General features: G+C 39.8%; 1 protein-coding gene across 27 annotated transcripts in view; it reads left to right on the forward strand.

Moving 5' to 3' along the window:
• LINS1 (lines homolog 1) overlaps positions 1-25,104 on the forward strand; it is a 31,068-nt gene extending 5,964 nt beyond the window's left edge. For 4 of the 27 annotated variants that reach the window (XM_042235024.2, XM_042235023.2, XM_060401970.1 and 1 more), the window contains exons 2-8: positions 15,719-15,895; positions 17,965-18,465; positions 18,576-18,665; positions 19,496-19,637; positions 20,300-20,893; positions 22,157-22,328; positions 24,117-25,104. In XM_042235024.2, coding sequence (XP_042090958.1) covers positions 18,067-18,465; positions 18,576-18,665; positions 19,496-19,637; positions 20,300-20,893; positions 22,157-22,328; positions 24,117-25,002 — 2,283 coding nt within the window. In that variant the 5' untranslated portion in view covers positions 15,719-15,895; positions 17,965-18,066 and the 3' untranslated portion in view covers positions 25,003-25,104. Of the gene's footprint in view, positions 1-12,285; positions 12,556-13,133; positions 13,337-15,718; positions 15,896-17,964; positions 18,466-18,575; positions 18,666-19,495; positions 19,638-20,299; positions 20,894-22,156; positions 22,329-23,580 lie in introns of all 27 variants that reach the window. The other 23 variants (XM_012098338.5, XM_042235031.2, XM_015101856.4 and 20 more) reach the window with 14 other exon arrangements.
• Positions 25,105-25,539: the final 435 nt, after the last annotated feature.

Genomic DNA, 25,539 nt, shown 5'->3' on the forward strand with positions numbered 1-25,539 from the left:
TACTAGGAAAGCCCCCATAAAACCCTGACTCAGTCTTAAATTGAGTTTCTACCCCGTATAGAAGAGTGCTTGATCATTGGAAAAATGTTCAAGCCCCACTGCAGCAACTCTGACTTACTTGGTGCCCAGGGCTCAGGCATTTTTCCTAGTGCCCCAGTGAGTTGACTGTGTGACTGAAGTCAAGAATCACTGCCCAGGAGACTGTGTCTCAGCCCTTAAATGAGGCGGTGTTGATAATACAGAGAGAGAGCAGGTTATGCCGTGAATGACAGCAGATACCGTTTTTGTGACTACAGGGAAATTGAGACCTACATGTTGTTAATATGGCCACCAGACAGTCTGTCATCTGCCTTCCAGCATAACTTTGTTCAGCAGTACCTGGCAGGAAAGGGGGAAGGGGCTGGATATAGAAATTCCTCTTTATAGACTTTGACCTTACAGTCCCAACAAAAAAAATGCTGAAAGGAAGGAAGCTAACTACTGGCTCTTGAGCTTCCTTATAGCCCTGATCAGACTTTTTTTTCCCTTCAGGGTAGTTTTAATTCGCCCGTTACTGTGACTCAACGCATGTAGCTCCAGCACATTGAGCACAGTGTTAGGTAACACAGTAAAGATTGAATGAACTCAGAACTCAAGCCCTAGTATGGATAGTACTGCTATGTATAACATTTATTTTTTGACATGAAAGTTTTATTGTATTTTAAAATTCAGAAGTTAAAAGTTACACAGCAGTTGAAAGGTTTTTTTGAGATTAAAACAGTGCTAAAATGAACTTTGTAGCTGATTTTAGGATTATTTCAGACATAAATATTACTAATGAACACCAAATGAATGAAGTTAGTAGATCTCTGAGAACTTGACTGAAACACTATTCAGCTATCAAAACATTCAATAAATATTTAATGCCTACTGTGTATCTGGCGTTGTGCTAGGAGCTGGGGAAGAAGTAATGAACTAGACTCCACTTTAAAGCAGGAGTCTTAGAAATCATTGCACAGATCATTTAAAGTACAATTACGACATTCTGTAAGAGGATAGTAATTCTAGAAGACTGAGTCTAGGTATCTCAGGAGGACCTAACCTTGCTGGAGAAAGTCATTATATTTGAAGCTGAGCTATGCTTAGTCACTTAGTTGTGTCCGATTCTTTGTGCCCCATGGACTGTAGCCCACCAGGCTCCTCCGCCGATGGGATTCTCCAGGCAAGAATACTGGAGTGGCTTGCCATGCCCATCTCCAGGGGATCTTCCCAATCCAGGGATCGAACTCAGGTCTCCTGCACTGCAGGCAGATTCTTTACCATCTGAACCACCAGGGAAGCCCAGGAATACTTGAGTGGGTAGCAGGAATCTTCCCAACCCAAGAATCTAACTTGGTCTCCTGCATTGCAGGTTGATTCTTTACCAGCTGAGCTAGTAGGGAAGCCCATATTAGTTTCAGATGAGCAACATAATGATTCAGTATTTGTATATACTGTAAAGTGATCATCCCAATAAGTCTAGTTAGCATGCGTGTCCTCACATAGGTTTTTTGTGTGTGAATGATGAGAACTCTTAAAATTACTCCCCTAGCAATGGGAACAATGTACAGTACAGCGTTGTTAACTACAGTCACTGCACTGTGCATTACATCCCATGAATGTATAGTCACTGTACTCTACATTCACCTGTTTTGCCCACACGCCACCCCCTGTTACTAGCAAACACCAGTCTGTTCTCTGTATCTATGAATTTGTTGTTGTTTTCGTATGTGCGTATGCTCAGTCTTTTTCGACTCTTTGCAGCCCTATGGACTGTAGCCTGTCTGGCTCCTCTGTCTATGGCATTTTCCAGACAAGAATACTAGAGTGGGTTGCCATTTCCTACTCCAGGGGATTCCCAGCTCAGGGATCCAACCCACTTTCTTGATCTCCTGCACTGGCAAGAGGATTCTTTACCACTAGCACCACTGGGAAGCTTTATTTATTTATTTTTTAAGATGTCAAAGAGATCATATGGTATTTCTCTTTATCTGACTTATTTCATTTAGCATACTACCCTCAAGGTCCATCCACGTTGTCACAAGTGACAAGATTTCATCTTTTTTTTTTTTTTAATGACTGAACAATAATATCTGTATCTATAGAAAAGTCACATTTTCTTTATCCATTCATCTTTTTAATAGACACTCAGGTTGCTTCCGTGTCTTGGCTATTGTGAATAATGTTGCATTGAACATAGGGGAGTATATATCTTTTCAAGTTAGTGTTTTTATTTCCATTGGCTAAATAGCCAGAAGTGAAACTGCTGTTTCATGTAATAGTTCTAGTTTTAAGTTTTTTGAGGCCCTCTATACTGGTTTCTATAGAGACTGCACTAACTTATATTCCTACCAGCAATACACAGGGTTCCATTTTCTCCACATCCTTACCAAGACTTGTTATTTCTTGTCTTTTTGATAAACAGCCAATCTAATGAGGTAATACCTCATTGTGGTTTTGACTTGCATTTCCCTGATGACTACTGATGTTAAGCATCTTTTAGTATTACCAGCTGGCCATCTGTATGTCTTTGGAAAAATGTCTGTTCAGATTCTCTGCCCATTTTTTAATCAGCTTTTTGTTTTTTGACTTGGGAGGATTCTTTGCTGTAGAATTTATGTGAATTCGTTGTATGTTTTGGATATCAACCTCTCATCAGATATGTGGCTTTCAAATATTTTCTCCCATTTTGTGGGTTATCTTTGCATTTTACTACTTGATTTCCTTTGCTGTGTGGTTTATAGAAACTAAGTGTGTATTGATGGATGAATGGATAAAGAAAATAACAAAAACACCAAGGTCTTGGATGCAGAAAACAGGTTGGTGTTTGTTAGAGATTGGAGGGGTGGGTGGAAGTGGAGGGCAAATGAATGAAGGGGATCTGAAGTTACAAATGGTCAGTTATAAAATAAATAAGACGTGGAGCTGTAATGTACAGCAGAGGTCCCCCACGCCTGGGCCAGGAGCCGTTACTGTCATCAGTCCGTGGTCTGTTAGGAACCAGGCTTCACTGCAGGAGATGAGCAGGGAAGCTTCTCTGTCTTCCATCTGTATTTACAGCCACTCCTCATTTCTCACCTTGCCACTCATCTTCACTTCCTGTTAGATCACCTGCGGCTTTAGAGTCTCACAGAGCAAACCCTACTGTGAATTGCGCATGAAAGGATCTCGGTTGCACACTGCTTATGAGAGTCTTAAGCCTGACAATCTGAGGTGGAGCTGAGGTGGTGACGCCTCCAACTGGGGAGGGGCGGCAAATACAGATTATCATTAGCAGAAAGGTTTGACTGCACAGAGCCATAATAAATGAGCTGCTTGCAGACTCATCAAAACCCAGCAGTGAGTGGCAGGTGACAGTTAAGCTACATCTGGTGGTAGGCTTTCTAGTGATAAGTGAGCTGATGTATTTCAACTGTACAGCTGTATCTGGTGGCAGGATTTAAGTCAGAATCTGATACTTATTTTAGTCTGTGCATGGCCTGCCCATTGTTTTATTTACCACTTCTGTCTGTGTCCTCTTTCCTACTCTACACACGTGTCTTTGTCACAGTTTTGGTAAGTCCACAAGCTAACTCTAGCTAACATGAGTGAAAAACAAACATCACTGGAGAGTTTCTTTGAAAAGAGGGCAACATTCAATGATGAGACAGCAGAAAACTCTTAAGACTGTCAGCAAAAAGAAAGCTGCATAAAAAAGCAATACTGAGTTCCTCTTAAATTATGGGTTCATTGCATCAGGTGCTTCATATTCTCCAAGCTCACTTTGTATCATATGTGGAGACACTGGCTAGCCAACAAAGCCATGAAACTTTTGAAAATGCTTTGCCACTTGGAGACCAAGCACTCTGCATTAAAAGACAAGTCTTTGGAGTTTTCCAAAAGAAAAAAGACATGAATACGAAAACCAGAAGCAGTTATTGAAGGCCACCACTTCATCCAATGTGTCTGCAGTGAGAGCATCATTCTTAGTGGCTGACAGCATCTATAAAGCTAAGTAAGAAGCCCTTTCCTGTTGGTGAAGAGCTGATCCTGCCCGCCACTTAAGGACATTGTCCTGAACTTTTAGGAGAGGCTTCAGTTCAAAAGGTGACACGTGTTCCTCTTTTGACCACCACCGTAACTAGATGAACTGATGAAACAGCAGAGGATCTTGAGGCACAATTATTAGGATTAATGAGTCGCTGTGGCATGTAATCCATGTTGACAAGTCTACCAGTGTGGACAACAAGGCAACAAAGCTTGTCTTCGTGCAGTATTTTCAGGAGGGTGTGCATAACAATATTATGCGCATTTTTGTTGCCAGCCAACACCACAGCTGCAGAACTATTCCAGTCATTGAATGACTACTTATCGGGGAAACTGAATTGGTCATTTTGTGTTAGTATGTGCCCGGATGGAGCGGCTGCCGTGACGCGACGACTGTTTAGCTTCACTAATCAGGTCAAAGAGGTCGCCTCTGACTGTGAGCCTTCACATGGTATCATCCATAGAGAAACGCTGGCTAGCTGAAAAATGCCACCTGAGCTTAACAATGTTTTATAGGATGTGATGAAAATTGTTAACCACATTAAAGTACATGCCCTTAACTCACGTCTGTTCACATAGCTGTGTGAGGAGATGGATGCAGAGCTTATATGTCTTCTCTTATACACAGATAGTTTTCTAAAGGTAGATCACTGGCCAGAGTTTTTGAGTTATGAGAGCTGCTCCAGAGATTTCTTTTAGAAAAACAGTCACCAGTGGCAGCACATTTCAGTGACACAGAATGGGTTGCAAACCTTGCTTACTTGTGTGACATATTCAACCTGCTCAGTGAACTCAATCTATCACTATAGGGAAAAGGACCAATGTGTTCAAGCTGGCAGAAAAAGTGGCTGTATTCAAAGCCAAACTGGAATTATGGGTTGATGAGTGAACACTGGGGTTTTTGACATATTTCGAACATTAGCAGAGATTTTGAAAGAGACTGAGTCAGGGTCTTTCTCCCAGCTGGTGCGTGATCACCTGTGTCAGCTTTCAAAAGAGTCAGCATTACTTCCCAACCACAAAAGACCTCTCAACTGGGAAGGAACAGATCCGTGACCCATTTGTGAATAAGCCAGGTGAATCTACTTTGCGCAAGTAGAGAATCAACTGCTTGAGATCACAAATTACAGTGGCCTTAAAAGTATGTTTGAGACAACTGCAGATCTCCATAAGTTCTGGATTAAACTCACGGCAGAATATCCTGAGATTGCCACAGAAGCACTAAAACGCCTGCTTCCATTTCCAGCATCCTCTCTTTGTGAAGCGGGTTTTTTTGCAATGACAGCAACCACGACGAGATTATGGAGTAGACAGACATAAGCAGCACACTTCGGGCATCACTGTCTCCCATCACCCCCAGATGGGACTCTAGTTGCAAGAAACCAAGCTCAGGGCTACCACTGATTCTGCATTATGGTGGGTGGTGTAATTATTTCATTATATATCATGTAGTAATGAAAGAAAGAAAGTGCACAGTAAATGAGCTTGAATTCTTCCAAAACCATTCCCCAACAGCCCCTGCTGCTGCTGCTAAGTCACTTCAGTCGTGTCTGACTCTGTGCGACCCCATAGACGGTAGCCCAGCAGGCTTCCCCGTCCCTGGGATTCTCCAGGCAAGAACACTGGAGTGGGTTGCCATTTCCTTCTCCAATGCATAAAAGTGAAAAGTGAAAGTGAAGTTGCTCAGTCAAGTCCGACCCTCAGCGATCCCATGGACTGCAGCCTACCAGGCTCTTCCGCCCATGGGATTTCCCAGGCAAGAATACTGGAGTGGGGTGCCATTGCCTTCTCCACCACAGCCCCTAGTCTGTGGAAAAATTGTCTTCCATGAAACCAGTCCCTGGTGCCAAAACGATTGGGGACTGCTGAGGTACACCTTGGTTAATAGTCAGTACTATTGCCTTTGAAAGTTGCTAAGAGAGCATATCTTAAAAGTTCTCACCACACACAAAACTTTTTTGAAATTTTGGTGATGGATGTTAACTGGATATATCATGGTGGTCATTTTGCAATATATAGATGAGTGTCATGTTGTACACCTGAAACTAATATAATGTTTTAATATATCAATTATACCTTGATTAAAAAAAAAGAATCTGGTAAACAGTGACTTCTATTTGTGCCTTTCTTAACTTGCCGCCCCCTTAAAAATGGGGGAGGAGCATTGTTTTTTCTCCCATCATGTTCGTTCTCTTTTAGCCATTTTACACTGTAAATAGAAGTGCAAAGGATGTAACAGAAAGGAGTCGGGGGACGGGGCCTGGAGTCCGTCCCGCCCTGTGTTGTCTTGTTTCCGGCTGGGGCGCAGGAAACACTGACAGATGTGCACTGGGGATTACTGTGGAGACAGTCACACTTGACTTAACCCCGCCAGTGTCATCATGTCCTTGAACATGGAAGGAGAATGAGGCTTAGTAGCTTTGGTAACCCTGATGTGGTAGAGACATGTGACCGTAGACCTCAGATTCCAGGCTCTTACCAGTATAGCACTTTGGGAGAAAAACACTGTTAAGTATTGCCTTAATCATATGTTTTAAGTCTTTATAAGTTAATTATCAGGCTTTTTCTTTATACTAAAAAAAAAAAAGAAAAAATCACCTGACTTGTATCAGTTCTGCCAACAAGAATTTAATAGGAGGTCAATTTACAAACATGAGACAGGGTCTGAGTGTTCTTAGTGTTTTAGCAGTAACCTGGAAACTTATTAGAAATAAAAATTGGGGGCCCCCATCCCAGAACTACTGTGTCTGAAACTCCCAGGCACGCATCTGCTCTTATGTGCCTTGCAAGTGATTCTGAGGCAGCTAAAACTTGTTTAAGGAAATGAGCAAAGGATGGCGTTCCCTGGGGCCTGGTAACTGTCAGTAGTGCTCTTGGCCTGGAGGTAGGTGGAAGGAACAGTTCCTGAACCTGGAAAGAACAGCCTGTCCCCACCCAGCCACACCACAGGTCTCCTTCTGCAGCATGTATGGGTGCGGAGAAAGGGGAAGGGTAGAACCAGTAGGGCGAAGGGAAGGTGCCTAGCCCAGGACACGGCGTGGGAACATACCCTCCCTTCTTCTGCCTCTGGGGTAGGGAGGTGCTCTTGAAATTGGAGTTGACCAGCGGTGGTGGCCCTGGCGGTGGACATGGGTGATGGGAACCTCTGTCCTTTCATTTTCTGGGCCTTCTCAGTCCTTCACCACCTTTTCAGCCTTTCCAAACCTTGGCACTGCCACCCAGAGTCTCCTCCCCCTCCCAGCTTTCTGTAGAGTCTAACCAGACCCAGACCCATTTCATTTTTCTGGACAAAGTAAATGCTGTATTAGTTGAGGGGGAGGGACTGGAATCTCAGAAGCAGCCTTTGTTTAGAGTGCCTCAGCGTCTGCCTTAAGAATCACAGTATCCTTGTGAATGGAGAGAGAGAGAGAGTAGCTCTCAGCCTTCAGTCGGATTTTAACCTACTGTTGTGTTAGGCATATTGTTGCTCCATATTGAGAAATTCCAGTCACTTAGGAAACTATTAGCTTCTCATAGAAAAGTTTTTTTTACTTTATATATTGATCATGAAAGTAGTTATTTTCCTGTATTCCAAATTTAATGCAGAGATTGTATATAAAAACTTTCTAAAAGAAGTGGTCATCTTTTTTTATTACAAGACAAGGTGTAAATTACTAACAGCTTCTTTTTTGATAATTTTAAAATTAAGTTGTGGGAGAATGTTGTATAGTAAATAGACTGCACTTAAAGGTGCTATTTCTTAGGAATTTAAAAATATATATATTTTTAAATAACCATCCTCAGTTTTCAGTCCAGAAATATTTAAGAGCAGAGTACTAATGTGTTTACACGCACGCATGCTAAGTTACTTCAGTTCTGTCTGACTCTTCGCGATCAAACCCGTGTCTCCTACATCTCTTGCACTGTTGTTCAGTCTGTCAGTCATGTCCGACTCTGGGAACCCATGGACTGCAGCACGCCGGGCTTCCCTGTCTACCATCAGCTCCCAGAGCTTGTTCAGACTAACATCCATTGAGTTGGTGATGCCATCCAACCATCTGGTCCTCTGTTGTCCCCATCTCCTCCCACCTTCAATCTTTCTTAGCATCAGCATCAAGGTCTTTTTCTAATGAGTCAGTTCTTCGCATCAGATGGCCTCAGTATTGGAGCTTCAGCTTCAGCATCAGTCTTTACAATGAATATTCAGGATTGATTTCCTTCAGGATTGACTGCTTTGATCTCCTTTAAGTCCAAGGGACTCTCAAGAATGTTCTCCCAACACCACAGTTCAAAAGCACAAATTCTTCAAAGCTCAGCCTTCTTTATGGTCCAACTCTTATATCCATTTATGACTACTGGAAAAACCATAGCTTTGACTGTATAGACCTTTGTTAGCAAAATAATGTCTCTGCTTTTTCATGCTCTGTCCAAGTTTGTCATAGCTTTTCTTCCAAGGAGCAAGCATCTTTTAATTTTGTGGCTTCAGTCGCCATCTGCAGTGATTTTGGAGCCCAAGAAAATAAAACCTCACCGTTTCCCTTGTTTCCCCATCTATTTACCATGAAGTGACGGAGTCAGATGCCATGATCTTAGTTTTTTGAATGTTGAGTTTTAAGCCAGCTTTTTCACTCTCTTTCACTTTCATCAAGAGGCTCTTTAGTTCTTTGCTTTCTGCTGTAAGGGTGGTGTCATCTGCATATCTGAGGTTATTGATATCTCTCCCAGCAATCTGATTGCAGCTTGTGCTTCATCCAGCCCAGCATTTCTCATGATGTACTCTGCATATAAGTTAAATAAGCAGGGTGACAATATGCAGCCTTGATGTACTCTTTTCCCAACTTTGAACCAATCTATTGTTCCATGTTCAGTTCTAACTATTGCTTCTTGACCTGCATACAGATATCTCAGAAGGCAGATAAGGTGGTCTGGTTTCCCATCTCTTTAAGAATTTCCCACAGTTTGTTGTGATCCACACAAAGGCTTTAGCATAGTCAATGAAGCAGGTGTTTTTCTGGAATTCTCTTGCTTTTTCTATGATCCAACAGATGTTGTCAATTTAATCTCTGGTTCCTCTCCCTTTTCTAAAACCAGCTTGAACATCTGAAATTTCTCCGTTCACACACTGTTGAAGCCTAGGTTGGAGAATTTGAGCATTACTTTACTAGCATGTGAAATGAGTGCAATTGTGCAGTAGTTTGAACATTCTTTGTCATTACCTTTCTCTGGGATTGGAATGAAAACTGACCTTTTCCAGTCCTGTGGCCACTGCTGAGTTTTCCAAATTTGCTGGCATATTGAGTGCAGCACTTTCACAGCATCATCTTTTAGGATTTGAAATAGCTCAGCTGGAATTCCATCACCTCCACTGTTTTTGTTCATAGTTTTGCTTTCTAAGGCCCACTTGACTTCGGACTCCAACATGTCTGGCTCTAGGTGAGTGATCAGACCATTGGGTTATCTCTTGCATTGCCAGGCAGGTTCTTCACCACTAGTGCCACCTGAAAAGCCCAAAGTGTTAGTTGCTCAGTCTTGTCTGACTCTTTGCAACCCATGGACTAAAACACACCAGTCTACTCTGTCCATGGAATTCTCCAGACAAGAATACTGGAGTGGGCAGCCGTTCCCTTCTCCCGGGAATCTTCCCAGGGATCAGAACCAGGCCTCCTGCATTGCAGGCAGATTCTTTACTATCTGAGCCGCTAGTAAAGTAATGCTCAAAATTCTCCAAGCCAGACTTCAGCAATACGTGAACGGTGAACTCCCTGACGTTCAAGCTGGTTTTAGAAAAAGCAGAGGAACCAGAGATCAAATTGCCAACATCCGCTGGATCATGGAAAAGCAAGAGAGTTCCAGAAAAACATCTCTTTCTGCTTTATTGACTATGCCAAAGCCTTTGACTGTGTGGATCACAATAAACTGTGGACAGTTCTGAAAGAGATGGGAATACCAGACCACCTAACCTGCCTCTTGAGAAATCTGTATGCAGGTCAGGAAGCAACAGTTAGAACTGGACATGGAACAACAGACTGGTTCCAAATAGGAAAAGGAGTACGTCAAGGCTGCATATTGTCACCCTGCTTATTTAACTTCTATGCAGAGTACATCATGAGAAACGCTGGGCTGGAAGAAACACAAGCTGGAATCAAGATTGCTGGGAGAAATATCAATCACCTCAGATATGCAGATGCCACTACCCTTCTGGCAGAAAGTGAAGAGGAGCTAAAAAGCCTCTTGATGAAAGTGAAAGAGGAGAGTGAAAAAGTTGGCTTAAAGCTCAGCATTCATAAAACAAAGATCATGGCACCTGGTCCCATCACTTCATGGGAAATAGATGGGGAAACAGTAGAAACAGTGTCAGACTTATTTTTTGGGGCTCCAGAATCACAGCAGATGGTGACTGCAGCCATGAAATTAAAAGATGCTTACTCCTTGGAAGAAAAGTTACAACCAACCTAGATAGTATATTCAAAAGCAGAGACATTACTTTGCCGACTAAGGTCCGTCTAGTCAAGGCTGTGGTTTTTCCTGTATGGATGTGAGAATTGGACTGTGAAGAAAGCTTAGCGCCGAAGAATTGATGCGTTTGAACTGTGGTGTTGGAGAAGACTCTTGACAGTCCCTTGGATTGCAAGGAGATCCAACCAGTCCATTCTGAAGGAGATCAGCCCTGGGATTTCTTTGGAAGGAATGATGCTAAAGCTGAAAGCTCCAGTACTTTGGACATCTTATGAGAAGAGTTGACTCATTGGAAAAGACTCTGATGCTGGGAGGGATTGGGGGCAGGAGGAGAAGGGGACGACCGAGGATGAGATGGCTGGATGGCATCACTGACTCAATGGACGTGAGTCTGAGTGAACTCTGGGAGATGGTGGTGGACAGGGAGGCCTGGTGTGCTGAGATTCATGGGGTCGCAAAGAGTCGGACACGACTGAGCGACTGAACTGAACTGAGGGAAGCCGTAATATGTTTATGTTTATATTTTAGTATTGATATTAATTAATTCCTTGATATTAATGAAGTCCTATGCATATTGTTGCTAAGGATCAGAAGGCTGATGTCTATAGCCAAGTTATTTTTTTTTGATTTAGCTTTAATCTGAGCTCATTGTAAATTCACTTGAAGTTGTAAGAAATAATAAAGAGAGATCTTGTGTACCCTCCAATGATAGTGTCTTGCAAAACTGGTACTGTACCACAACCGGGATTGATATTGATACAACCAGTGTACTGCTCCTACTTGGGCTCTCCTTTTACCTGCATTCCTTTCTGTGTGTGTATATTTAGTTCAGTGCAGTTTTGTTACATATATAGATTAGTATGTTCTCTGTCAACTCTGTTGTCATAGGGCCTTTATAACCCTGCTCACCAAGTGGAAACGACCCTCCCTGACCTCTGGCAGCCACTGATCTCTCCAGTGCTCTAGTTGTGGGTGTTTCAAGATTGAACCGTACAGTATGCAGCCTTTTGACATGGGCTTTTTCCTCTCAGCATGATCCCCTGAAGCGTCATCCAAATCGCTGCATGTGTCTGTAGTTCTTTCCTTCTTATTACTGAGCAGTATGGATATACCATAGTTATTTATTCATCCATATACAGTTAATTACTCATCATTCATAGTTAACTGTTCATCCATTGAAGGGCATCTGGTTTGTCTCTGGTTTTATGCTGTGAATAAACCTACTGTGAACTTTCACATACAGGTATTTGTGTGAATATAGGTCTTTATTTTCCTGGAATAAGTGCCCAAGTGTGTAAATTACTGGATCATATGGTAGTTGCATACTTAGTTTTTGTTTTGTTTGAAAGACTGTGTATTTTTTAGAGCAGTTTTAGGTTCACAGCAAGATTGGGAGAAAGGTACAGGGGTTTCCCATATATCTTCTGCCTGCACACATATATAGTCTCCCTCATTATCAGCATCCCTCATTATCATATATATATCTATCATATATCATTATCATGTATCATCATCATTATAGTCTCCCTCATTATCAGCGTCCCCAGATGGGATGCCGGAGTGGTACCTGGGTTACAGTTGATAAACCTACGTTGACGCATCATAATCACCCAAATCCATGGTTCGCATCAGGGTTTCTTTTCAGCGTTGTGCCTCCTGTGGGTTTAGACAGATGCGTAGTCACATGCATCCGTCATTGTGGTAGCAGTCAGAGTAGTTTCACTGCCCTTAAAGCCCTGTGCTCCACGTATTCATTCCTCCCTTCATCCCTTGACTTCTGGCAACTGGTCTTTTCACTCTCCATAGTCTTGCCTTTTCCAGGTTGTCATGTGATTGGAGCTTCCCTTGTGGCTCAGCTGGTAAAGAATCTGCTTGGAATGCAGGAGACCTGGGTTGGATCCCTCAGTTGGGAAGATCCCCTGGAGGAGGGCGTGGCAACCCACACCAGTGTTCTTGTCTGGAGAATCCATGAGGAGCCTGGTGGGCTACAATCCATTGGTCGCAAAGAGCTGAACACAACTGAGCAACTAAGCACACGCATGTAATTGCAATCATACACCCATGTAGCCTTTTCAGGTTGGTTTCTCTCATGTAGTCATATGCTTTTTAAGTTTCCTCCATGTTTCTTCATGGCTTGATAACTCCTTTTAGCATGAATAATATTCCATTGAGTGGATGTACCACAGTTACAGATATTCATTTACCTAGTTAGGGATACCTTGATTGCTTTCAATTTTTGGTGATTATGTCTGTGTAGGGTTTTGTTTGGGCATCAGTTTCAGCTCCTCTGGGTAAACACCAAGGAGCATAATTGTTGGAATGACGTATTCTAAGAGTATGTTTAGTTTTTTAGGAAACTGCCAAACTGTCTTCCAGTGACTGTACCATTCTACATTCCTAGTACAATGTAGAATGGTTTACTTTCTCTGTATGCTAGCCAGAATTTGGTCACTGATTTATTTTAATCATATTGATAGTGGTATTTACTGTGATTTTAATTTACATTTCCCTAATGGCTACTGTGGTTGAACATCTTTTTGTGTAATGTTGAGTTTTGAGAGTTCTTTATACGTTCTAGATACTAATGCCTTGTTGGATATGTAGTTAGCAAATATTTTCTCTCAGTCTGTGCTTATCTTTTTCACTTCAAGTAGGGTCTTTCACAGGAGAAGGCAATGGCGACCCACTCCAGTACTCTTGCCTGGAAAATCCCATGGATGGAGGAGCCTGGTAGCAGTCCATGTAGGCTGCAGTCCTTGGGGTCGTGAAAAGTTGGACATGACTGAGCGACTTCACCTTCATACATTGGAGAAGGAAATGGCAACCCACTCCAGTGTTCTTGCCTGGAGAATCCCAGGTACGGAGGAGCCTGGTAGGCTGCTGTCGATGGGGTCACATAGAGTTGGACACGACTGAAGTGACTTAGCAGGGTCTTTGACAGAGCAAAAGTTTTTAATTTTGTTGAGGTCCAATTTATCACTTTTTACTTTGGGAGCCAAGTCTAAGAGCTCTTTGTCTAGCTTTGGATCCCAAAGGTTTTCTTTTTTTTCTAAAAGGTTAATTTTAAGTATTAAGCCCATGATCCGTCTTGAGTTAATTGTTATGAATGGTTGACATTATTCTAAATGAAGTTATATCACTGTCTTCGTCACGTATTTGTACTGCCTTTAAACTGCTCATGAGCTGATGTCAAAGTATGATCAGTAGATTGGCTTTTCACCCTGGGTTTGATGTAGGTACTAAAAGTAATTTAATGTGAAAGTCAATCAAATGGGAGTCCTAATGTTTCAACCTTTGGTTGCTATTTTTGGAAAAAAGTAATTGTAGTTTACACTGGGAAGTGCATCATGTAGAAGTGACTCTGTGGATCAGTATTCCATTTTCCAGTATTACAGGGGCGCAGACAGAAACCATTAAAGATTGGGTTGTGGGAGTCACTCCTTTTACTTAGGAAGTTTACTAGAGAGCTTCTATTCAGCCCTTACCCTGAGGTTTTTGGAACATCAGAGGAAATTTGAGAAGGGGTACTGGCTCTGAAATTAGACTTTCTGGGTTCAAATACTGATTCTGCCACTTAACTGGCTCCATAATTTGATCTCTTTGTGCCTTAGTTTCCTTATTGTAAAACAGGTGTGGTACTTAAGTATCCACCTCTAACAGCTGTTGTGAAGCTATCACTCACTTGAAACAGTTTCTGATACATAGTGGGCACTCAATAAACTTTAGCAACCATTATCCCTAAATCATTGATTTTGTGTGAGGATGAGTGGGGACCATCTTTTTTATTTGAAAATTGTGGGGACTGTCTTTTTTATATTAAGACTAACATAGTACTATTAAGATTTGACTGCGAAATTCAAATAGTTTATAGTCCTTAAACAATACAAGAGAGACTTTAAGCAAATTTTGTGCTTGTAATGGGCATGCCTTTAGCCCCCTAATGTGGGAATTCACGGTCCTCTGCCACGAGGTGTTTTCTGGAAAAAAAAAAAAAACTCCAAAAAACACCACTCATTCACTTGTCCTAATTAGGTCCCTCCTAACATTTGTGTCCTTTCAAGGCTATAGATCTCTTGTCATTTATCCATGATAACTGGATCCACAGCCTGTCAGCATTCTGAGCATCTTTTCTCAGACACTTTGCTTTATTGGAATCTCTTAAGAGCCTGGTATCTGAGGGCTATGCCTTTCTCCAGACCAGTATGGCAATGCAGCTTGAGATGTCCGCATCTTGTAACAACCATTCCAGAGAAAAAGTGTGGCTGTTTAATCCCCTGGCTTGTTTTTTCGAGATTTGCTCTTCCTTGCCGTTAGTGGTGTAATTGCTGGAAAACAGCTGCAATTCTCGGTTCTCAATGGGCTGCCGTAGACATTTGTCTCAATGCAATTTTGTTTGGCCAGTATTAACGTCTTAAAAGACACTAAGATTAGGGAAGGTTTATGATAGAGTAAAAGCCGCCTAGCACCTATTATCTTCATCCATTCGTTATCTGCCTGCCATTTGTGGCAGATAGGTCCCTCTGTGATAGAAAACAGCCAGTTCTCTCCACCCCTAACTCCTCGAAGTGTTTGTTTGTTTGCCTAAATTTATTGGCATTCACGTTTTAGTTTTGTGTGTTGAAATGATTGAACCGTTTGCAATGGCCCTTTTTATAGGTTGAAAATAGTTGAAATAGCAGTTTTATTCTCACTTGCGGTAAAATTTAAGAACTTAAGATGTATAGAAATATTATCACAGGATATTTTATATATAAAAATCTCAATAGTTTTGTTGGGAAGAAATGTTGTAACTACACTGAAAAGTAAAATAAGCACAATGGAATTCATCTTTGAAGGAGAATGTGAAAACTGTTTCTGCTGTGTGACAGACAAAATATACCAGACAATTAATGAGATTATTTTATTCAAGCTGATGCAACACGGAGAATGTTTATTAATGGGGAGCCTCTCAAAGAAGGAGAAAATATAGAGTTTATAAAACTGGGAGGTCAGTAAGGAACGGTGGAGGTGGGTCCTATCCCCGGTGGTCAGCCCTTCCTTAGAACACAGAAGGTGTAGTGCTTCTTAACCATGACTGCTTTCTGGAAGCACAAAGCTCAGGTCAATTTTAACACTGCCGGACGGAACAAGGTTACTGCTATTACCACAGTTATGTTTATAAACTGTGTGAGATACGCACCATAGACGTTTGATTTATAACTTTAAAATCTATAGGATTCTTAATATTTCTGCCCTAAAGGACTAGAACAGGGCAGCTTTGCCTTATAAGGGTGACCAGGAGTTGGAAGTCCTTTGAAACAAAGCAAGGGGAAGAACCCACTGCAGAGGGAGGGCGGAAGACCAGGGGCAAGCCAGCGGACCGTAGTCAAAGTGGGACCCGATGAAGGTGATGGCGCTCCCTCCAAGACCGCTTCTGGTGAGCAGGGAAGGGGTGAAAGATGGGGATTAGTCAGTGGGCCAGGCTAAAGGAGAGAATTCCATGGATTTTGTTAAAGGATGCATTTTAGAAGGACAAAATCATGACCCATATAAAATGAATGTGGAATGAATTTATTTAACTAAAGAACTAGCCAAATGTCACAACCATTTTAAAAGTTGATGAACTGTGATTTATATAGAGAAGGAGTATTGAAATGAGTTTACAGATGGAAGCAAAACTGGATTTCCCCGCTACAGGGAGGGTTGCCCTTTCACCAGACAGTTATGGGCATGTCCATAAACAAGAATTATTTGCATTGCTGTTAGTTACCTACAATTTACCAAGGTGTAAAATAGTGTAAAGAATATGCCTGCCAATGCAGGAGACACTGATTGGATCCCCGAGTTGGCAAGAGACCCTGGAAAAGGAAATGGCAACCCACTAATATTCTTGCCCGGGAGATCCCATGGACAGAGGAGCCTGGTGGGCTGCAGTCCATGGGGTCACAGAAGAGTCTGACATGACTTAGCGACTAAGCAACAACAACAAAACAGCTCAAAGGCAGTGACAAGACCAAGCCCCATTGGATCAAGTAATTCCCAGAGGCCCCATTATTCCATTGAAAGGCTGTTCAGTAATCTCTCTTGGTCGCACCATGGTCTTTAGTTTTTCGTAGCCATGCCTGCTCTGAAGTAACTACATGCTTTCTCTAATAGTCATCTGTCAGTTGTTTACCCATTTTTCTCCTTAAAAGCCATGTCTGATTTTTTCCTTTCTTTCTGGTCTCCATCAGGTCAAAGGAGCCTGAGATATCCAGGATATATAAATTTATAACCAACTACAAATACAATTTAGTTTCCTAATGTTTGGATTGCTTTTGCTTAATATCCTGTCTTTTTCTTGGCATGGCATTTAAATTTTTTTAACTTAATGTTATGAAAATTAATATTGAGAGTCCCTTGGACAGCAAGGCGATCAGACCAGTTAATCCTAAAGGAAATCAACCCTGAGTATTCATAGGAAGGACTGATGCTGAAGCTCCAGTACTTTGGCTACCTGATGAGAAGAGCCAACTCATTGGAAAAGACCCTGATGCTGGGAAAAATTGAGGGCAGGAGGAAAAGTGGGTGACTGAGGATGAGATGGTTGGATGGCATAATTGATTCAATGAACATGAGTTTAAGCAAACTCTGAGAGATGGTGAAGGACAGGGAAGCTGGCAATCCTGGGGTCCCAAAGAGTCAGACATGACTTAGAGACTGAACAACAATGTTACTAATTTTAAGTTGGGAGTTAATCAACATAAGAATAATTTAGCCACATAGCATTCTAACATTAGGTTTTCATCTGTAAGTTGAAGGTGAAAAGAAAGTTAATGAATTTGTGTTATGGGCCAAGTGGTTCTCAACCTAGACAATTTTGCCCTACCCCCAACCCCCGGGGCCTGCTACTGACATCTAATCAGTAGAGGCCAGAAATGCTGCTAAACTTCCTACAATGCATAAGACAGCCCACCAAAGCAAAATTACCCAGTTCTTACTGTTAATCATGCCAATGTTGAGAAACCCTAATAGCCCATTGAAGAAGGTTAGAGGAAAGCTGATTGCTATGATAAAACTAAAAATAATTTTATGGTCTTAAATCTATATGAAAAACATACATTTTGTTTTTATACATTAAAAATAATGTTATTACCAATTTTCCATATTTAAAAATTACGCAGTCAGTATTACCTTTAACTTGAGAGACTAAATAAATAGAAAGAGATGCTTTTCCATTAGAAGGAGAGGGTGAGACGACTTGAGAGAGTGGCATTGAAACACCTACATTAACATATGTAAAATAGACACCTAGCAGGAAGTTGCTAGGTAACGCAGCCTGGAGGGGTGGCTGGGGTGGGAGGTTCGAGGGGGAGGGGCTATTTGTATACTTAATGGCTGATTCACACTGCTGTACGGCAGAACCCTACACAACCTTGTAAAGCAATTATCCTCCAATTAAAGAGACAGGTGCCTTTCCTCTGTAATGTGTAGAACACTTGCACTTTTTAAATTTTCCTATTTTAGGTTTTGCCGAAGAAACATCTTAGAGATCCATCACATTTCCAAGGTTAACATTTACAATTTGGAGTTGTTGACCTTCTTATAAGAAAGATTTTGGCCATCAAAATGAAAACTTTATTTGAAGTTTTAGAACAATTATACAAGAAGGTACTTCTCGGAGCCACACTTGAAAATGACAGCCATGATTACGTCTTTTATCTCTACCCAGCATTTTCAGATCAAGGTTGTTCTACAACCACCTCCTCAGACTGCTTAAACGCCCCTGATGTTCAGGACAAGCAGGAGCCATCCTCTGTCAGTTTGCCTACCTTTTCTGTAGCACCTGTGTGTTTACAGAGACATTCTCAGATGAGCAGTACTGGAGAAATAATGCTCCTTCAGTTAACAGTGATCAAAGTGATGATAACCCGAATATTGTCTGTGGAAACTGAATTCCATGCAAAGGAGAAATACAGAGATATAATTAAAATTCTTTTAAAATCATCTGACATCGAATCTCAATTGGTAAGCCCATTTACTTTTTGTGTGTGTGTTTTTTTTTAAGATCTATATTTTTAAAATAAAAGTGTTAAAACAGTCAGCAACAGTAGGTAAATGTATTTATTTTCCTGTAGACCTGTATGTTCCAAAACTCGGAGAAATTGTTATCTCACATGGCTGCAAAGTGCCTTGCACTAATTCTGTATTTCCAACTGAAGGAAAAGGTAAGATAAGTAATCAAACTATGTTACTGTTACTTTTATATTTTCTTTAAAATTGATCTCTGGCATTCAGTTTTTTAATCAATAAAATATTTGCTCATGTAATGTGTAAATCCACAAACGTAAGAATAGAATAGTATGTTGGTGACTTATTTCAAGGATTACAGTCTTAAAATACGTTATAAATCATTACAGATAAGATTCTCAACTCAAAAGGTAGACTGCAAGTCACAGAGTCCATAACTGTTCAGATTCTCAAAGGAGTAGGTGGGTCTCCTTCCTCCCTTCCAAAAACAAGGCCTAGGAGCCCCTGCTTGAGACTAAGACCATTTTCATAGGTTTAATATAAATTCTAAGAATGGTCCTCAGCATAATGAAAAAATATGAACAAATTAATCATTTTTCTCTTATCTCTGAAGTAGTTAATAAATATATCTAAACATTTCCTGACTTCTTTTAGCTGTAATTGCTTGTTCCTTTCTTAAAACAGCATTCTTTCCTGAATACAAAAAGGTGGTATGTACAATAGAAAATTTGGAAAAAGGGAAAATGTATAAAGACCAAAATAAAAATTTTATATCATTCCAGCCACCAGAGATAATAACCACTGCTGTATTTCATGTTCCTTCTTGGTTTTTTATTAATATGGTATATTAAATTTCTTGACTTAAGGAATACTGGGATATTTATGTCCTTGTTTTAGCAAATATTATACTTTTTTTTTGAAACGAAGTAAACAATGTTGTGTAGAATGTGTATAATAGATAATTTGTAATGGCAAAGAAAATGTTGTATTACAGCTTACTACTTAAAATTTTTTTTCTCACTTATAGATAACATTGAGTAATTCCTGGATTTCTTTTTGCCAAAAAAATATTTCTGAATATTCTGAAAGTGATAAAGTAGTATACTGCCTCTGGATAGTTACCTTTGTAATTAAAGAAATCTTTAAAGATACATCTTCACAAAAAACAGGTATGAACTGTGTTCCCCAATAAACAATTGTCATTGTCTTGTTCCCGGGAGCATTATATTTTTGTGAGTAAAACTTATTTTACAACCTCTGATTGTTTTGAAGCATGAAAAACTAGAAAACCATGCCCAATAGTCTTTGATTGAGGGTACCTTTTTAAAAGGAAAAATGTAAAACTTCACTATTACTGGATTTCCCTGGTGGCTCAGACGATAAAGCGTCTGCCTACAATGTGGGAGACCTGGGTTCAATCCCTGGGTCAGGAAGATCTCGTGGAGAAAGAAATGGCAACCCACTCCAGTATTCTCACCTGAAAAATCCCATGGACTGAGGAACCTGGTAAGCTATAGTCCATGGGGTTGCAAAGAGTCAGACAAGACTGAGCGACTTCACTTTATTTTCACTATTATTAAAAATTGAAATTAAAGCTTTTCATTTTTATATGTCCTTTGCATAGTCTGATGTTACTGCTATTTGTAAAATGGATATTAGCCATGATTATTAGCTGTTAGCATGTTTATCTTCATTTGTTTGTGTTAGAGGTAAATAATCCAATCCATTTTTTCATCTTCCAAAATGATGATAATTTTAAAAATTATAAAATTGTGTTTTAAGAAAACTTTGTTTTTCCTGTTGCTTATAATTACTATTTTCATCATTGCAGAAATTCTAAAGCAGTTCCTGACTCCTTTTGACACTCTTTTTGAAGTCTTTTACAATTCCTTATTTTCTCAGCATTTTGAAAACCACCAAGATGCTTCTAATAAACTAATAAACAGTTTGATATGTTTCCTGGAATTGCTTGAACTTCTTATAGCCTCTAGAATCTACCTGAAGTTACATTTCACTTGCCAGAGGATTTTATTTTTGAAAGCTTCTTGTGTGTTTGATGTTATTACCTGGCCTATTCAGGCTTTTGTCAAAAGGAAGTTGATCGTCTTCATCAAAAAGTGCCTTCTGTGCAAAGTGGGTGAAGACCTTTGTCAGGGATCTGTCCCTGTCTTCATGCCACCAGATAATCTTTTGGATGTGGACCTGTTGGCTTTGGCCAGTGCTGTTCTGCACGCTGTGGATTTGGGCTTGTTGAGGATATTGTCTGTCCGTGGAAAACATTCCTGCTTTGGAGGTGGTGAAGTCCTAGCTGGATATGAGCATGCCCCTGGTCCAGATCATGTGATTCTTAGAGCATTGAGCTTACTTATCATAAGATCCTTAGAAATCAAGTTTCAAAATTGTGCTTCAGCAAATGAAATGAAAGGTAACTTTCTGAATGCCTTTTGTATGTAAAGCAATGGATAATTATTTACTGAAGTAAAATTATTCATAATTATCAAAGCTCAGAATTGTAATTTCACTAACTTAGGTTATATCTTATTCTAGTCATAATTTACTAAGTTTTCTTCCAATAAAGATAAAAATTGTCTTTTTAAAGTTTCATTTTTGTGTGCTAAACTGAATTTGCATAACATAGTTAATAACTGTAGTTAAAAGAAACAGATTATTGAGTCTCTTCAAAGTAAGCAGTGTTAGTCAATTCATGTTCAGATATTTGTGGTATATTATTCATATTTTCCTTCACAAAATTGGTATATCTACTAATACAGAGTTTTGATAATTAGGAGTTGAATTAAACTAATGTAGGGTGTAATCTCTTGCCTGGAAAATCCCATGGGTGGCGGAGCCTGATAGGCTGCAGTCCATGGGGTCGCTAAGAGTCGGACACTGGCTGTGCGACTTCACTTTCACTTTTCACTTTCATGCATTGGAGAAGGAAATGGCAGCCCACTCCAGTACTCTTGCCTGGAGAATCCCAGGGATCGGGGAGCCTAGTTGGCTTCCATCTATAGGACTGCACAGAGTTAGACGCGACTGAAGCGACTTAGCAGCAGCAGCAGCAGCAGCAGCAGCAGCAGCAGCAGCAGCAGCAGCAGCCCCAGGGTGTAATCCTGTGCAGTTGTCATTTACAACACTAGATGGCGTTGGTCACATAAATCAAGAGTTTTAAATTGCCGTTAAAACGCCCCAAAACCTTTTTGACTTTTGCGCTTAATAGTAGTACTTTCTTTTAATGCTTTAAAAAAGTTTAAACAGAAACTTTTTCTGCTAGTATTTTGAAGGCAAATTATTTTTGTTTGGTTGTATTGTTGCCTCTAGTACAAACACTGTGGCATCCAGTGAAGCAATTTCTGTTGTCTACTATTTATCCATTTATATGTTTTTAGCAAGAATTCATGTAACTTTTATTTCTCAGAGATACTAGCTATTTGACACTGTGGCAAATAGATGATCTGGCTATACATTTTAACTATATCCTACCAAGTAGGTCTTTTTCTTTTTTCTCTGAAGCTCAGTTTCCTAATATACAGAGTAGAGATAATCCCTAACTTAAACTTTTGAACATGTGAAATATGATAATACATTTTAAAGTACTCTAGATGTTATAAATGGATGAGAATAGGTAAGTTATTATAAATGCATTCATAAACTGTTGTTTTCTCTTTAAATTTTTCGGTTTTTGAAGTTGATTACCAGAGGTTCATGTCTGAGTTGCTGACCTTCTTAAAGCCTCACCTTCAGCCCTCTCTGCAATCACACAATCTCTGTGAGTGGTTGTCTAGGGTCTTCATAGAACAAGATGATGACATGCTGGAGGCTGCCAAAGCATTGCTGGGCATCTACCTGAAGTTGACCAGGTTTGTATATTTTAAAGTAATTTTACTAACTAACATGGCCAGGAAAGCAGAAAACATTTTTAATAATGTATTGGACTTACAGTTTACTTTCCATCATTAGGGGAAAAAAATCCCTAACAATTTTGTGGTTTCCTTATAAGTTCCAATTCCTTTAACACTGCCCTACATGAAAATAGATTACATTTGAGTTCTCATTATGAAAACTTGAATGGCTAAGCAGATCTAGGAATTAGCACTAAAGTGAGATTAGACAATATGGATTCTGGCTGAGTGTCCATCTTTGCTTTACCTGTGTGATCAAGAATAAGTTAATACCATTGTCTAAGTCACAATTTAATTGATGTTTGAAACTCTTTTCACCCTTAAGACTAATTTGTATTGAATTTCTGTAAGGTGATTTTTGCCTTTGTAAAGCTGAATTCAAACTTGTAAGTAATCAAAGGAACTTGTAAATTTTCATTTTAATATACATTTGAATTGGTACTAATATCATCTTGAGGCAGATATCTGAAATTGATTATGAAGTTATGTTACTGATGACATTTTATACTGATCCTATTTCTGTTTATTAAAAGATCTGTACTTGGGTCATATGTTATGGCAAATATCTGTAATTGGTTATGAAGTTAATAACTGATGACCTTTTACAGTATTTCTGCTTCTGCTTTATTAAAACCGTAAAGTATTTGCTTTATTTCCATTTCTTTCTTGGCTTCAGAGAAAGGGATTTCTTACTAATGGTTGTCGGTGTAGTGTTGTGCTGCCAGTTCTTACTTGTATTATGACACTTCTGGCAATGACTGCTTTCAGACTATAAGTGTTTGGGGCCAATTTTCAAAAGGTTCTAATCAAGAACACAGAATGCATGCATGTGATTTGAATTAGGCTTAGAAACGGTCAAATACAAATTCAGTCTGAATACACATGCCTTGAAGAATATAGTCATATTCAAAGCTGACTTCTTACGCCTCAGGAAAAGAGGAAGCTTCTGAATTAAATTCATTTTGCACGTGAATTTCTAATTTTCTTGAATTTCATGTGATCACAGAGGCCTGTGCTCATGTCATATGTATTTTTTAATGTAACTGAATTGGTTAAGATGGTTGTAAATGATAAAAATCAATATAAACTAGTCTAAGCCAAAAAAGGAATTTACTTCCTGGGAATTCCAAGGAATCAAGTTGGCATCAGGTGTAACTGTGCATGACTTAAATCATGTCACTGATTATTTCTTTTTGTTTCTGTCTCATAGCTTTGAATTCATTCTCAAGCAGGGCAACCAGCAGTGCCAGACTGACAGCAGCCTTACAGTTAAGATCTTTAATAGTGCCAGCAGAAATCCCGGAGGAGATCTGATTAACCTGCATGAGTCACAGATTCATGTTGAAATCATGGTGGCTAGGACCATGGGTACTCTGATTAGTTAGCCTGGGTCACATGCCCACCCCTCTTGAGACAAGTGTGGAAGGAAAGGAAGGAGGTTAATTCCCACCTTACCGTGTAAAATTAGTTACCTGTAGGAATAAGAGACTCTGATGTCAATAGACAGGAAGATGGAGGACGTTTGTTGGACGGATACAAACTAGAACTACCAAAGTCAAAGGGTATTATTTATTTTATTGGATCAGGTTTGTATAGAGTTTGTAGAGAAAGATTGTTTTGAATTTTTTTCTTTCAAAAATAATGCATAGATTAAAAAATAATGTGGCAGAATTTATGGTATGTGAATTATATCTGTCAAAATTTATATTTATAGAGCCATTAATCTGGAGTGTCTGTTATTTTCAGAGAATGTGAAGCTACTGAAAGCTTGACCCAAGAAACAGAAATGTGGAGCCATCACACACATGAAAATGGCTATAATCCACACTGTATTTTTTTATTTTTATTAAAAAATATAGGATTTGATTCTACCGTTCTTCTTGATTTTTTGATTTCATCAGAAACTTGTTTTCTTGAATATTTTGTTAGATACTTAAAATTATTGCAAAAAGACTGGGATAATTTTTTCACCATTTGCAAATATTTTGATGTAACTGAATCTAAAGATAACATACATATTTGTTGTTGTATCTCCTCACTTGTCCAAGATAGAAACAGCAACTCAACAGAAGCTAGTCCTTTGGCTGTTCTTGGTAGTCACACAAATGCTCATTCTTGGGTCTCCTGGACTTCTGCTGCTGCTTCTGAACCACTGAACCATGGTGTAACGTTGGAGAAGGCCCACACCAAGCTCCAGGCTAATTGTCTTTCTACCCCAGGAGCTTCTCAAAGTCTGGTAGATTATGACAGCTCTGATGATTCTGAAGAAGGATCCACAAGCCTGTATTTAGTAAACAGTAGACTAACATCTTCACACCAAGAAGCAACGAAGAAAACTCAGGACACATTTGGAGTAAGTGGGGATAAAAAAGAACTTAGCCCAGAGTCTCAGTCAAGGCCTCTGGTTACTGAAGAATCTAATACCCGGTTCTCTGTTTATTGTGATGGAGCCCCAAATAACACTGCTTCTGAAGTGGGAATATCTTACAGAACAGTAAAGTGCTTTGAAGAGCTACACGGTGCCATTTACCGTTTGCAGAAGAAAAGTCTGTTCCCATATAATCCAACAGCACTTTTAAAATTGTTAAAACATATTGAGACAATATATAATAAAAGTATGACCCCTTTGTAAAACACTGACATTTTATTTCCAGGAACTATTTTTCCTCAATATAATTGTGCCTTACTGAGATAACAGTATTCAAAATAATAAATAAACCTCAAAAGAGTTCTCTAATCCATGCTTTTCTTTTGCCTTTTGGGAGCAGCCTAGTGACTGAAAAACATACATCAAGTAACAAGTCACTTGATACAGTTGTACAACATTTGAAATCTATGGTAGTTCAAACTTCCTCAAATTTAGGATAGTTACTGTATTAATTTCTTATTGATACTGTAACAAATTCTGACAAACTTGGTGGCTTAAAAGAACAGAGATTTATTCTTTCTCAGTTTTGGAGGCTAGAAGTTCAAAATCAAGGTGTCTGCATGACTGCACTTCCTCTTAAGGCTCTAGGGGAGAAGATTTCCCTGCCTTTTTGTGTCTTCTGGCCATTGCTGTCAGTCCTGGATATTCTTTGATTTGTAGCCACATCACTTCAATCTCCTTCTCTGTTCTCACATGACGTTTTCCCTCTGTGTCTGCTGGTGCTGCTGCTGCTGCTAAGTC

This window comes from Ovis aries, chromosome 18 (genome assembly GCF_016772045.2).
Source record: "Ovis aries strain OAR_USU_Benz2616 breed Rambouillet chromosome 18, ARS-UI_Ramb_v3.0, whole genome shotgun sequence".
Classification (NCBI taxonomy): Eukaryota; Metazoa; Chordata; class Mammalia; order Artiodactyla; family Bovidae; genus Ovis; species Ovis aries.